Source organism: Ascaphus truei, chromosome 1 (assembly GCF_040206685.1).
Source record: "Ascaphus truei isolate aAscTru1 chromosome 1, aAscTru1.hap1, whole genome shotgun sequence".
Classification (NCBI taxonomy): Eukaryota; Metazoa; Chordata; class Amphibia; order Anura; family Ascaphidae; genus Ascaphus; species Ascaphus truei.
The window spans coordinates 344,869,369-344,882,158 of record NC_134483.1 but is presented as its reverse complement, the minus strand read 5'-3'; the positions used below and the strand labels follow the sequence as shown (position 1 = coordinate 344,882,158).

The window sequence follows — 12,790 nt, the reverse complement described above, 5'->3', positions numbered from 1 at the left end:
TATACATGTGTACTATACAAAAGAAAAAACCTATACAGCAAAAGGGAAAAAAAATAGTGTGATCCATGAAAAAATGAACAACCACCACTTCAAAGGTTTGGAACTCGCAATAAATGGTTTTGATTGGATATATAGAAATGGGTCAGATGAACTGACTCCTGTACATCCTCTCCGTCATCCAAAAGATCACCTCGATGGAGAAATATATCAAAGCTAAAAGCGCGATTTGAGTATACCAGATTCAGCAACGTTGGAAGTCCGATCTCACCACTGTGGCGTCCGATTTGGAGTCCTTCCAAGTCATGGGATGGTACACTCTTGTCTCGCTGTAGTTGGCGTCTGTCTGGCTGGGTTCTCTGTACTGCACAGTAGATAACCCAATGCATTTCTCCTGAGCTTTGTCAGGAATTTTCCTAGGTCCTTTAGTAATTCTCATATCATAGATATCTTGTTCACCAAATCAAATTATGAAGGACCTTATTCCATAAAGTGCGATAGCGCTGATTCTGCGTAACCGCACGAACAGCTCCTTATTCTCTCTCTACATTTGAAACTAAATAACTAGCTAGAGATTAAATAAATAGATCATGTCCCATAGTATTTTTTCCTTCTTTTAGTGTTACAGTACTTGACTTGTGCTGTTGGATATTGATTATGATCACTGGTTGGCCATGTTTAAATACTGTACATTATAGCAGTCAACAGCCCCTATTAAATATTCTGTAACAGCTAATTATTACTTTTCTAAATATTTAATAGAAAATCTAAACTAGAGCTTAAAACTCAACTACACACATGCAGGCTGTATAAAATGGTCTTTCACTTCTCATAGGGTCTACAATACATTTATGATCATAAATGGTTATTGGTCAGCCTGTCCGATAAATAGATCTCAAAATACATCGAAAAATTGTAAGCGGCTGATGACTTTTTTGTCTTAATTAATATAATAAATATTTTTTTTATAAACATAAAGTAAACATTTCTTCCTATTCTTTATGAATTTCTGCTTTCCAGAATCATTAGTATTCATTCAGTTAATTTTTGTATTTTCCTTACATCTGGAACAATTGCTGTATTTGACTATAGAATTTGGTGGCTCTAGAAATTTGTTCAAGTACTTAACAGAGTGAATTGATAATAAAAAAAAGAACCTACAGTACAGTATTGTATGTTAACCATTTCTTGTTAACAGTTTGTCTCCCTGTATAAGAGCATTGGAAATATAGTACATTCATGAACAATATCAATAAAGAACAATATAAGTTATATATGTTAAAACCATAACGGTTATATTGTATTGAAATGAAGACTGCTTAATATGTTTCTCCCATATGAATAAATGATTATGCAGAATTATTATAGTAGTGTATACACACCTTTCTTACATAGAAATACACTACAATAATGTTGTAGAAGTGATCAAGCATATGAAATAAAAACCTACTACATAGAAGTTCATTTAAACATTGTGTTGTTGTAGAGAAAATCAGCTTTTCAATGCAATAAGGGCATTCAAACTGGGGGTGAAATGGTGCTGGGACTACTCGGCATTAGGCTTTAACTAAGCCCACACTTTTAGGACACAAAATACAGAAATACATTTTATTCTTTCACAAATATGAATAGTTTTATTTTGGAAAGCCAGGATCACATTGAAACTGAACAGGTAACAGCTGCTTGCAGTAGAAATTGGGTTGCTATGCTTAGCATTATGATTACTGTACAGGATTAAAAGAATAAGTATTAATTAGTCCAAGAAGACGCGGTGCAGTAGAAGCCAAAACAGAGAGTTTTGAAGCTTTGGAATAACCAGTGTTAATTGATCCAGTATATTCTTTTATTTTTTATTTTTATTTCATATGAACGTCCCACTAAGGTGATATCATCCTTGTTCATGAATTATGCAACATTGTTTTGAAGACTTTATATAATTAGTTTTTTTTATATATAACTGTTAATACTCCAAATTGAATCACTGTAATTTTTTTACTAATATTGATTGATAGGAAGGCAGACAAAAAAAATCCCAGTAAACATTTGTCAATTATGAGTGTTATTGTTATATATCGAAGTCTCCCAGCTACAAAAATGGAGAAGAGTTTGAGCAAAAAAAAAAAACTGCTCCAGAACAAAAAAGGATCAAATGGGATAACTAACCTTCTCTAAAAGATATTTACTGTATCTGCCATCACAAATTCCATGGATAGTAATTTCCACATGTCCGTTGCTTTTACTGAAATAAAAAAAACCTTTCCTTTTCTGCTGCTGCTGCTGCTGCTGCTAAAATCTATTTTTTTATTTTTTATTTTAAAGGGTGACCTCATGTCTTTTTTACCGTTCTTAGGATAAAAATGTTCCTTAAACGTTCCTTGCATTAACCTAAAGTATGATATATTTGTAAACAGCAATCATGTTCCCTCTTCAACGCTTCTTTTCTAAGGTTACAATTAAAGATGGACTTAGTTTTCATGAACCAGGTAATCGTTTCAAAATAAGTATTTCTTATTCAAGAAGATGCAATACAGTAGAAAAAGCCAAAACGGAGAGTATTGAAGTTTTGGAATAACCAGTGTTAACTGAACCAGTATATTCTTTTCTTTTATTTATTCTTTCATATGAACTTCACACTAAAATGTATATAATCCTTGTGCATGTTTTATAACACATTGTTTTGCAGACTTTGTGATATCATGTTTGTTTTTAATATAAAAATGTTAATACTTCAAGCCACAGAGAATCACTGTAATTTTGGGAAATTACACTAGAAATAAATTTGCCGTAACCATTTCTACATGCTACAGTGTACTCTGTGTTATATAGACATGTATTTCTCCTAATTGATATAATTTAATAACAACGATCTGGTCTGCATGCTTTGAGCAATATTTAACATGTACTGTATAGTCAGTTAGTCATAATTGCTCTCTCAGCTGAACATGGAAGTTGCCAGCAATAGCCTGAGCCAAAATTCTGTGTTCTATAAAGACTTTCTTGACAAAGTACAGGATATTATGGTGTCCCGGTTTGATTGATCATCATAATAAAATATTATAGCTGTATTCCCTTGACTAGATCTGCTGTATTTTTTATGTCAAGAACCCCATGCCAACACATAGGAAACCCATGAGACTGCATTTGGTGAGATCAAAGCATTTTAGACAAAGTACACAAACATAGAGAGATTATTTTTACATTATTAGTGTTTATACATTTTGTAAAATCAGTGGGCATGCACTGCTAAAATAGTAAATGTCATTTTTATAAAATGTCACCGTCACAAACTGTTTATTTACACAAATACGGTTCGATAACTCCAGTTCAATGTATATTCACTTTCAGTTCAGTGTTTGTTTGCAGTTCCAATGTCCATTTTGTATTTGCCCTTCTTATACCATTCCGCTACCTCACAGTCTGTTCACAAGAGCTTCTCAACAAACGCTCATATTTTCTGGCAGATGTGAAGTCTTGATTTTGAAGAGTATGTGGCATCTTTCCATACTTTGCAAGACAGCCCTTTCGCACAGTCACATCGCTGGAAAATCTCCAATCCGTGAGAGCCTTTCTTTCTTAGTTTAGTGCACACCTCCCCTTGGTGCAAAACAGGTTTACAAATTTTGGTCCAGAAATGACGTGCACAGCAAAATCCCTCAATGCAGTCTGATGACCTAAGGCAAGGATCTCCTTCATGTCCTACAAAAAAATATAATTCACGGTTATCAGCCAATCTGTTTTAGTGAAACCTGTAAAGTAATTTTACTGCCATCTGGATAAAATTATATATTTTAAAACTTGTTAAAAGTCCCATTTTAGAGGAATGGTTTCAACACATACAGCATAAACAGCCTGAAGTCTAATTACTGAGATTAACGGTAACATTTGATTAATCGATTCATTCTATTATTATACAAGGTAACATAGTAGCATCATGGAATACATTGAAAAAATTCAACTATCCAACAAGGTTAATCCTTGTTGAATTTTAATTGGGTAAGATGCTCATTTCTATACTTGCATCGATCCAGAGGGAAGCAAACAAAAAATTCCAGTTAACATTTGCTATTATGGGGGATATTTATCAGTCTCCCAGGTACAAAACTGGGGAATACACACTTGCTCTCATTCATGCCTCACTGCCATCTCCTCCCGTGCAAATGGTGTCAACCTTTTCATTTAACACTGACTAACCTTAAAACTCGCCCCACAAATCAAGCATCCCACTAGCCTGCACTCATGGCTATTGTCCCACACCCACAGTCACTCCCACCACTCACACCCAAGCACTGCCATCTACAGCACTTATTCCCTCATCTGTTGTCTCTGTAAGTTCCCCTCGAACCTTAAATTGTAAGCTCTTCGGGGCAGGGATTTCCTTTCCCATTGTCTGATTTTTCTGCACATTATTCTTTGTGAAGAGCGGAGTACACTTTTTGGCGCTATATAAATAAAGACATACAATACCAGAGATGGAGAAAAAAAAGACTGCTCCTGGTTTATCAAAGAAAAAGGATCCAATGGATCTACCATCATAATTTCCATGGGTAGTAAATTCCACATGTTCGCTGCACTTACTTTAAATAATTATTCCCTTTGCTGCTGTGGAAATCGCTTTTTTTAATTTTATATCTCAAATAGAGGATCCCATGTCATTTATAATGTTCTTTGGATGAAAAGTTTATTGTATTAACCTGCAGTATGATATATAAATAAATAGCAATCATTATCCCTCTTTAATGCCTCTTTTCCAATGGTAGCAAATAGAGGTATACAAAGTTTTCATGATGTTCGCAAACTTTGCAAAACAAAATTCAACAAACATTGTATGTCAATTTGCAGGTGACATGACCCTAACTCCAGGTAAATTGGCAAAATGGTAACTTTCACAAATATTTCATGGAAAGACGAGAGAGAAATTGGCAAATTCTGTTCTTGGAATTGTGATATCTTTCTTCCCCTTTATTAATTTGGTACCTCTACTTTGCACTTTATCCAGTTTCATAATGTCTTTATTATGGTGAGGTGCCCAAAACTGTGCTGCATATTGAAGGTGTGGTCTTACTAAAGATTTAGCAAAGTTGAAGGGAACCAGTTCCAGTGATCAGGGCTCAGCAGCAAGTGGACCCTTGTAAAAAAATTAAATGTGATGATCACTTAAAGTGGGGAATAGAGCTATAATTGAAGCTACTTTGACAAAGGGATTTGTTCCCAAAATGCGTCAGAGTAGTTCTGTACACCCACTTATCATGCAATAAAGTTCTTCTTTTTTAATCGTTCCTGCTGGTTTGTAGCCCCCATCTTTCACCACTGCTGTGCTCCGTTCCTGGACCTCACGGACCGTTTTTCCTTTACTAAAGATTTATACAGAAGCAAAAATAAGAAGCACATTTATTTCATTTTATGATGATAATCTATTACCCTTTGCAGCTACTGCCTGAATTTGAACATCATTGTTAAACTGCTCTCGACTAGCACTTCTAAATCTTTCTGAACCATGGATTTACCAATTCTCATCCCATTCATTCAGATGCTTTTCATCTGCCTCAGATAAAATACTGTAGGATAAGATCTGCCAGGAGAAGGTATGATCTGGGTGTAACAGCATTGGCTTTGAAATAGGAGAACCTGAACCATAAACCTGTCCCTGCTACTTGCCACCTGGGGCATATATCTAAAAAACAATATTTTGAACGGAGCTGATCTCTTCTCCATCACAGGGAGGCAGCTTCAATGCATATTGAATAGACCTAAAATGACCTACTGTATGAAAACAATTTAGTTGTACAGTAGATGGCCACAAGGATATACAGCCAGAAAGGTTGGACGTTATTTCATAAAGTTTTCAGTGGATACTGTATATCTTTTGACTAATGTTGAATTAAAGGTTGTATCATTTCCGATCTCCAGCTACTGTGGTATCTACTCAGGCTTTCAACACGTGTAGATGAAGCTGTAATTTTAAGCACGGTGAAATGTTACTTTCTAAGGTGATAAGATTAGTTTTTGCTCAGAAAAAAAAACATGTAAAGGTACACTAATCCCAGAACATTTTGCTTGCGGGTTAGAATTCATGACAAATATAACTATAAAGAGTCTTAAAAGCTCACAATTCAAACACTTCCTATTGCACTTCTACTCCGTGTGGTAGAATATTTGTTAGGCAAATTGCATTCTGTTTCTGGAAGTAATAAATTGTGCAAACTATATTTCTATATAAGGCATGTCTCTTGTCGTCTTAACAAAATCCTCTTGGGATTTTCGCACTTATAGAGGTATGGCTTTTGAAATAGTTAATATTAGTTACTGTAATATACACTGTTCGTTGTGTTTTAATTGTGTTTTCAACTGTATTATTTGTTGTAGCTTATCACAAAATTTGAGGCAGCAGGCAATATGCTCAACGTACTTACAGTATGCACGTTTCATGCAGAACATACTGTATGTCTGGCTATTTTTTTTTTCTAAATAGATTGTCACTATTTGTTTAACTGGAATGTGCTTTAAACAAGAGGATTACAACATTGCTGAACACTTTTCAAAAACTTCTATTGCAAAACTGGAGCAACGATAGCTTCAGATTTATCAAAGAAATAAATAATAGTGGAATTATTACCTTTGATAAACCTGGTGTTGTTTTCCTGACCCCTTGCTGTCCCAGCTGACAGATAGTTTTTAAATGGCCCCCTAAAGCCTTCCCTTTTGGTTATATATGAATTTCTTTGATAGAAACACAAAGGCTATTTTGAATGTAGAGAAGAAGTTCCACCTTTTATGTGTGACATCTTAGAATGATGCCTTCCGAGATTCTGCCAACCCAGGTCCTTGTTAGACAGTTGGCCATTCTTTTTGGGGCGTCCTTCTAGTGCTGGTATATGAGCAGTCAAGATGGTTTCAGCAACAGGAATGCAAATACCTGTCAGAAAACAAGGGACACATTACAGTTTGTCCTTACAATGTTGTAAATCTCTCATATCAGTTACTACAGTATGTAATCTTTAGCATTAAGAGAATTAAGAGAAAATTAATGTATACGGACTAGTGATGTGCAAAACTTTCACTCCAAAGTCACAAACCAAGCAGAATTTGCCTTTTCAGCCGCGAAAAAAAAATTGCAACCGTGTCAGTTTCAGAGCAATTCGCCAAGAATCTGCATTGCAATTTTGCTTCATACTGTAGGCTAATTTGCTAAATTGTTTGAAATTGCAAGATTTGCTTAATACTGTAAATAGGCCACACACACACACCATGTTTTGTTCACTGTCTGGTGATATTTTGCTGAAAGCTTACTATTTTGGCCAGGTTATGATCCGCGTAATGCTCGGCAAAACGTTTTGCAAAAAAAAAAAATCGAATTTGAGAAATTAAAAAACACAAAAAAATTGAGTTGCATTTTGGATAGTTTTGCACATAGCTAAAAAGGACCCATTATATCACTGGAAGCAAGGGACACACACACATTTATTGGGGATTGATGCTGCATTCATTAAGCCGAAAAACAGCTTTTGATCAGTAAGAAGTTAAAATCTGTATTAAAACTGTAAATAAAAAGAATTTCAGTAAATGTATATTTTATGGATTTTCCAATTTTCATAAAATCAGCCCCAAAGAGCTATCCAATTAAACAATAGCCAATGTTGAAAACTCAGGAAATTCAGTGATGCATGTTTATTATTCTTAGACGGTATTTAAACATACGCTCAATTTTCAAACGCTGAACATAATTCAGAACCTGAATCAATACTGTCAAAAGCTGCTAATTGTGCTGCAATTTGCTGAAAACTGCCATTGACTTGAGCAGAGAGGTCATCTAAATAAGATCACAAGATTCATAGATCCCATCAAATCATACATTCTTCTTATGTACAGTACAACCTCATGTTCATGTTGAAACTAAAACAGACATTGTATTGCAATGAGGTGGTGGTTTTATTTTAATCATCTCCTCGGGGATCCCAAGCCAGGCTATGTTTTAGGGATAACCAATTAATACTCTATGTGTACTGTACAATATGTCATATACATTCATTCACATATTTGTTAATTCCTTGGTCATTTCTACCATCTGGTGTGGCTGTTGTTTCCCGACTAAAAGGTTCAAAATCAATGCTACAAAGAAAAAACACAACTAGTGCATTGTTACATTATCAAGGGGTTACGACAGGAAATTACATTTCTATATAATCTATCTATAGCTCTATTTTCTTATTGACAGAAATATGAATGTAATTAGGCGTGTCCATCAACCATTAAAACAAATCTTTTAAAAAGCCTTGATGGAATTAAATAAATGTTCTGATTTGGTGAGGATTTTATGTGTTTTAATAAATATGTTGTGTACCTTCTGGTGAGTAATTTTTAGCTGTGAGCATTTTTTTAATTGTTAATTTCTTCTATCGCCTTCAGAGTTCAAGATGATTGTTAACGTGATAGAGTTGGATCAGGCACCAAGTATAACAGTGGTTGTCAACCTGGGTTCCATGGAATCCTGAGGTTTCCTGAGGAAAATGTGGTTATGGAGGATACTCTATTTTTATAATAAGAAGTTATTAGCCATGCACTTCTTAAATCCAGGTTGTAATACAGAATGGATAAGCTTATATGTATCAATGTTAAAATGGATAAGAAGCAAAAAGTGACACACTGTGAGTGCTTATTTGCATGTCATTACCCAGAATCCTTGTGTAGCCAGATCCCCCTTACCTCTATGTCCTGGGGGTGTGGGATGGCTGCAGAAGCGCTCAGCTGCAGGGAGCACTGCGGTGGGGGCTAATTGGCGATCAGGTCGCCGGAGCCCTGCGGTGCCGCGGAAAGCGGGGGCCGCCATCTTAAGTGCCGTGCACATGTGCAGTCAGTGAGGCGGCCATTACAGTTTGCACATGCGCAATGAGTTAAAGAGTTGTGGTGGACATCTTGGACAGGGCTCCACATTGGATTACGAGTTCCCACACATCAGGTGAGGGAACACAGCCAATAGGGCTGTAGTTTCCCGGGAGCGAAGGGAGATACATTTCAGTGCGCGGAGAGGGACCACATCAGTCGGAGACAGGGAGCTGAAGGGAAAGGTAGTGTCCGGTGCAATGGCTCCCGGACTAGGCCAGAATCCCCCATAGGCCCAGATAGGCCCCTAGCAAGTTTGTGGCTGCTATAGGGTAGGTCCCAGATGGGGACGCTTCCCTCATTATACACAGTGATAAGAGTGCTGCATCCGTGACAGGACGCCACATGGTGCACGTGGCCTGCGGCAAATATCCCAGGCACATATATATCAGAGACTCTAAAAGGTGAGTCCCTCCAATGGGAGATCACCCCTCACAGTGGATTGGATGCACGCAGATCGGAAGGATTCTTAGAGGCTTCACGCCGGTGGATCAGATGGATCCTTCTGTTAAAGTGAGCGGTACCTTGGTACAGGAGTGCCCAGGGAGGTAAACATGCACCAACGGTCCACAGGGGAAGCACTACTCCCTACACTTGGGTGGATTGACACTAGGGAAGGACATCAGTGATATTGGTACCCCTGCATCCTGAGTACATTGGGGATATATATACACCCGATAGTATATTGAGTGTACTGTTATTATTATTGTTGTGCTGTGTTGCATGTGGTTAGTAAATACCTTTGTTATAAACATGGCGTGTGTATTTACTGGTTATATTGGTTCCTGTGAGGGGTTATCCTGCTGCGCTAGGATCCCTCCCAGGTGGAGGCGCTGTCACCCAAGAAACAAGACAACCCCAGGCTCCCAAAGGCAGAGGCTTAGGCCTCATGTGAGCCACGAAGGTAATTCCTAGAACACGTATTCCCTTAGTCACGGGGAAAGAGGGGCTACACTTGGAGTGAAAGAATTGCATGCTGAAAGATTATGGGGAAAAGCAGGCTTGTGGACCTGTGTGAGACACGATTGTGCTCATAAGTGGTATTTTTACTTGCTTTGAGAAAGCGCCCTCAGAGGCGGGAAATGCGTCAGGGGATACTCTGTGCTTTTTTACATTTGCTTATGTAGCCCCCTGTAAACAGCACAGGCTATACCTATCTCCCTTCTACTGTGGTAAGTCCTGTTAAGATCAGACACCAGTAATCCTCCTGGGTTTACCCCCTTCAGCGCCCTGCCCTGAGTGGTAGATGCAGGCCTGGACTCTGCTGCAGGCGTGAGCAACAGGGGAGGTTCTGCTGACATCACGAGAGGTGGGGCTAGCTCTATATTTAGCAGCCAACTCCTGTAAGTGACAAGTCTGCTGTGGGTCTGTCCGAGGAGATAGTCCTGTGGATCGGTCCGAGGAGTTGAAGGAGACAGGCGGTCTCCCCTGCATGCCGTGCAGGAGCAGAGAGAGGAGTGGAGAGACTCAGCCACTTTGAGTAGGGCTGATAGTATTATAGACCTGGTGGACCAATGCCCCTCACCCCCCTGCCTGAGGTGATGGGGAGAATCCAATCCCCACCGCGAGGATAACCTCGGAGGTGGGCCGCGGGGTATTGAAGCCCCAGCCCAGACCATCCTGTCGGAGGAGAGACTTGGAGGGAAAGAGAGGAGAGTGGAGTAATTAGCAAGGCTTTGCTGTTGTTGTTGCGGCTGCTGGACGCCACTATATTTGGGAGTCGCTGATTTGCCAATAAAGAGACTATCCTTTGTACCAAAGACTGTGTGTGAGTTAGAGGCTGTTACCCTGGGACAGAGAGGGTTCTTCTATACAGGTCCTGTCCCATATTCCTGGGAGTATAGAAGATGGAGGCGCTGCACCACTAAGAGATCAAGGCGGCTACCACCCCAGAAGCCTGGTCCTGTCTCCCCAATAACATCGCGGGAAGCTCACACCCTCCTGTTCCTCACAGTTATGCACCACCACGACGCATGTAATCTGCCCTCATGCACCCTAGACACCACCGTAGAGTCTGGGGGGGGGGAAGCAGGCTTACATTTGGAGGTGCTGCTGAGAGATATGCCAGAACAGGACCGGCTTATAGCAAGGCGGAACGGGCAGAGTGAGATGCACTCTCCGTGCAAGTGTTGGAGAAGGATGGGCGCAATTGCATATGCCAAGGGTAGTCAGGGGAGCGAAGACTCTCGCACAGTACGCCTTGTGCGCCCATAGGAGGTGGCATAGGAAGGGTGAATAGTTAGAGCTGACCGAGTCCCTTGAGGCAGGTAGCGTGAGGCAACTGGGGGGGGTCAGCCTGTTAACCAGTCCAGGGACCATGGCCCAGGGCCCGCGCTATGAGTGGCCAAAAGTAGGAGACGCCCATACCTAGAAGAGAGGTACCCTAGCTATCACCCCCACACACGCACCACAGAGCACTTGCATGGTAGACATCGAGTACAGTGCATGGAGGAGAGGAGTTCCGCTGAGCCTGGGGTACAAGCCACCTCAATTTAGTGAGAAACAGAATGCAGAGCACACAGTTGGAAGTCAGTCAGTGGTTAGGTACGAGATACCCGTTAGACATTGAGGATAGGCACATGGACATTTGGAGGACTCATCCAAGATGGCGTCTGTCCCTACATGTGCTCCGCGGAGCAAAAAAAGTGATCTAAAATGGCGGTTCCGCCAAGCCTGGAGCAAGCACGTGCATCGTGCACAGAGACTATAAGGAGAATGTGGCTGGAAATGTGTAATAATCTGGCGCCAAACCCAGATTCTTTGCACAGGGAGCAGAGCGGCGCGAAAGCCGAAAGCCCACCCACCTGTGCTGTGACTGGTCAGAAAGCCAGGCCACGTCACGCTGAAGAAGAAAAGATCCCGCCTCTGGATTCCACCAGAGGGAGGGGGCTCAAAGAGAACCAATCAGGAGAGTCCTCCCCAGCGAATTGAGGGACCGGAAGCCAGAGCGAAGAGCTTCACTTTTGTCTGGCATTTGAGGAGCAAGGAGCTGAAACACTGAGCTGTTCCAACCCTGAGCGAACCATGTCCGAGATGAATACTTCCATTTACCAATTACCAGGAGGCCTACTGGTAGTGGAGGTAGCTGAGCACGAATACCTCCGGTGTTTGTGCGTTCACTGCGGAATAACGGGCGCGGTACCAAGCACCAAAGCCCGATGCCCTGAATGTGGCACGTTTTACCTTTGGCCGAACGAGCCATGGCCTTTGTTCGGAACCCCGCGGGGTGCCTCTCCGGGAACATTGACGGAGTTGGCGGAAGGCAAAGAGAAGACTGCCCTGGTCCCCCGTTACACACAAGCGGGAGGAACCAAGGCTCAGCCCGCTATTGAACTGAGCGAGCTGGCAACAGAGAACAGCGCGACCGCAGTGGCGGTACCAGAGCGAGACTACTTTGTACCTATACCCACTGGTTTTATCGCCGAAGAACCAGGTGACTCCCTAGCAGAGGAACCAATCGTGATTTCCTCGGAGGAAGAGGTTGGCGTGACATCGGTGGCGAAGCGCCTACCGGCAAACCACCCCAAAGGCATCAAGAGAGAGCAGACAAGTTCGGAAACCATCCGACGGCGAGCACTGGTGCGGCCGGAGGCCCGTAAGAGTCCCACCGCAATGGTGACTCCCAGTGCGGTGGAAACGGAGACGGAGCACGAGACGATCCTAGAGGAGCCCGATGTCATCAAAAAGCAGCGGAGCGGTAACGAGACTCCACCACCCCCTTACTCCCGCCAAGTGCAGACCGCAACCCCGGCAAACAAGAAAGAGAGGCTTGAGGCCTATTTGTTCGGCCGTGTACCGGATGCTCTTTGATAAAGCTCCACGGAGTGAAACATGTCAGTGTAGTTGTCTTCCATTTTTGCTTTAAATAAATTTGTTTTATTTTTCACCCTCTTCGCTTATTCATTGGAAGTGGTGC

The 12,790-nt window shown here is 41.0% G+C and overlaps 1 protein-coding gene across 1 annotated transcript in view; it reads right to left on the bottom strand.

The window, feature by feature from the left end:
* Positions 1-1,622: 1,622 nt before the first annotated feature.
* Positions 1,623-12,790, bottom strand: part of DKK2 (dickkopf Wnt signaling pathway inhibitor 2) — a 156,556-nt gene continuing 145,388 nt past the window's right edge. Inside the window, exons 3-4 of the mRNA XM_075608480.1 lie at positions 6,764-6,910; positions 1,623-3,693 (exon numbers count right to left, since the gene is read on the bottom strand). Coding sequence (XP_075464595.1) covers positions 3,443-3,693; positions 6,764-6,910 — 398 coding nt within the window. The 3' untranslated portion in view covers positions 1,623-3,442. The remainder of the gene's footprint in view (positions 3,694-6,763; positions 6,911-12,790) is intronic.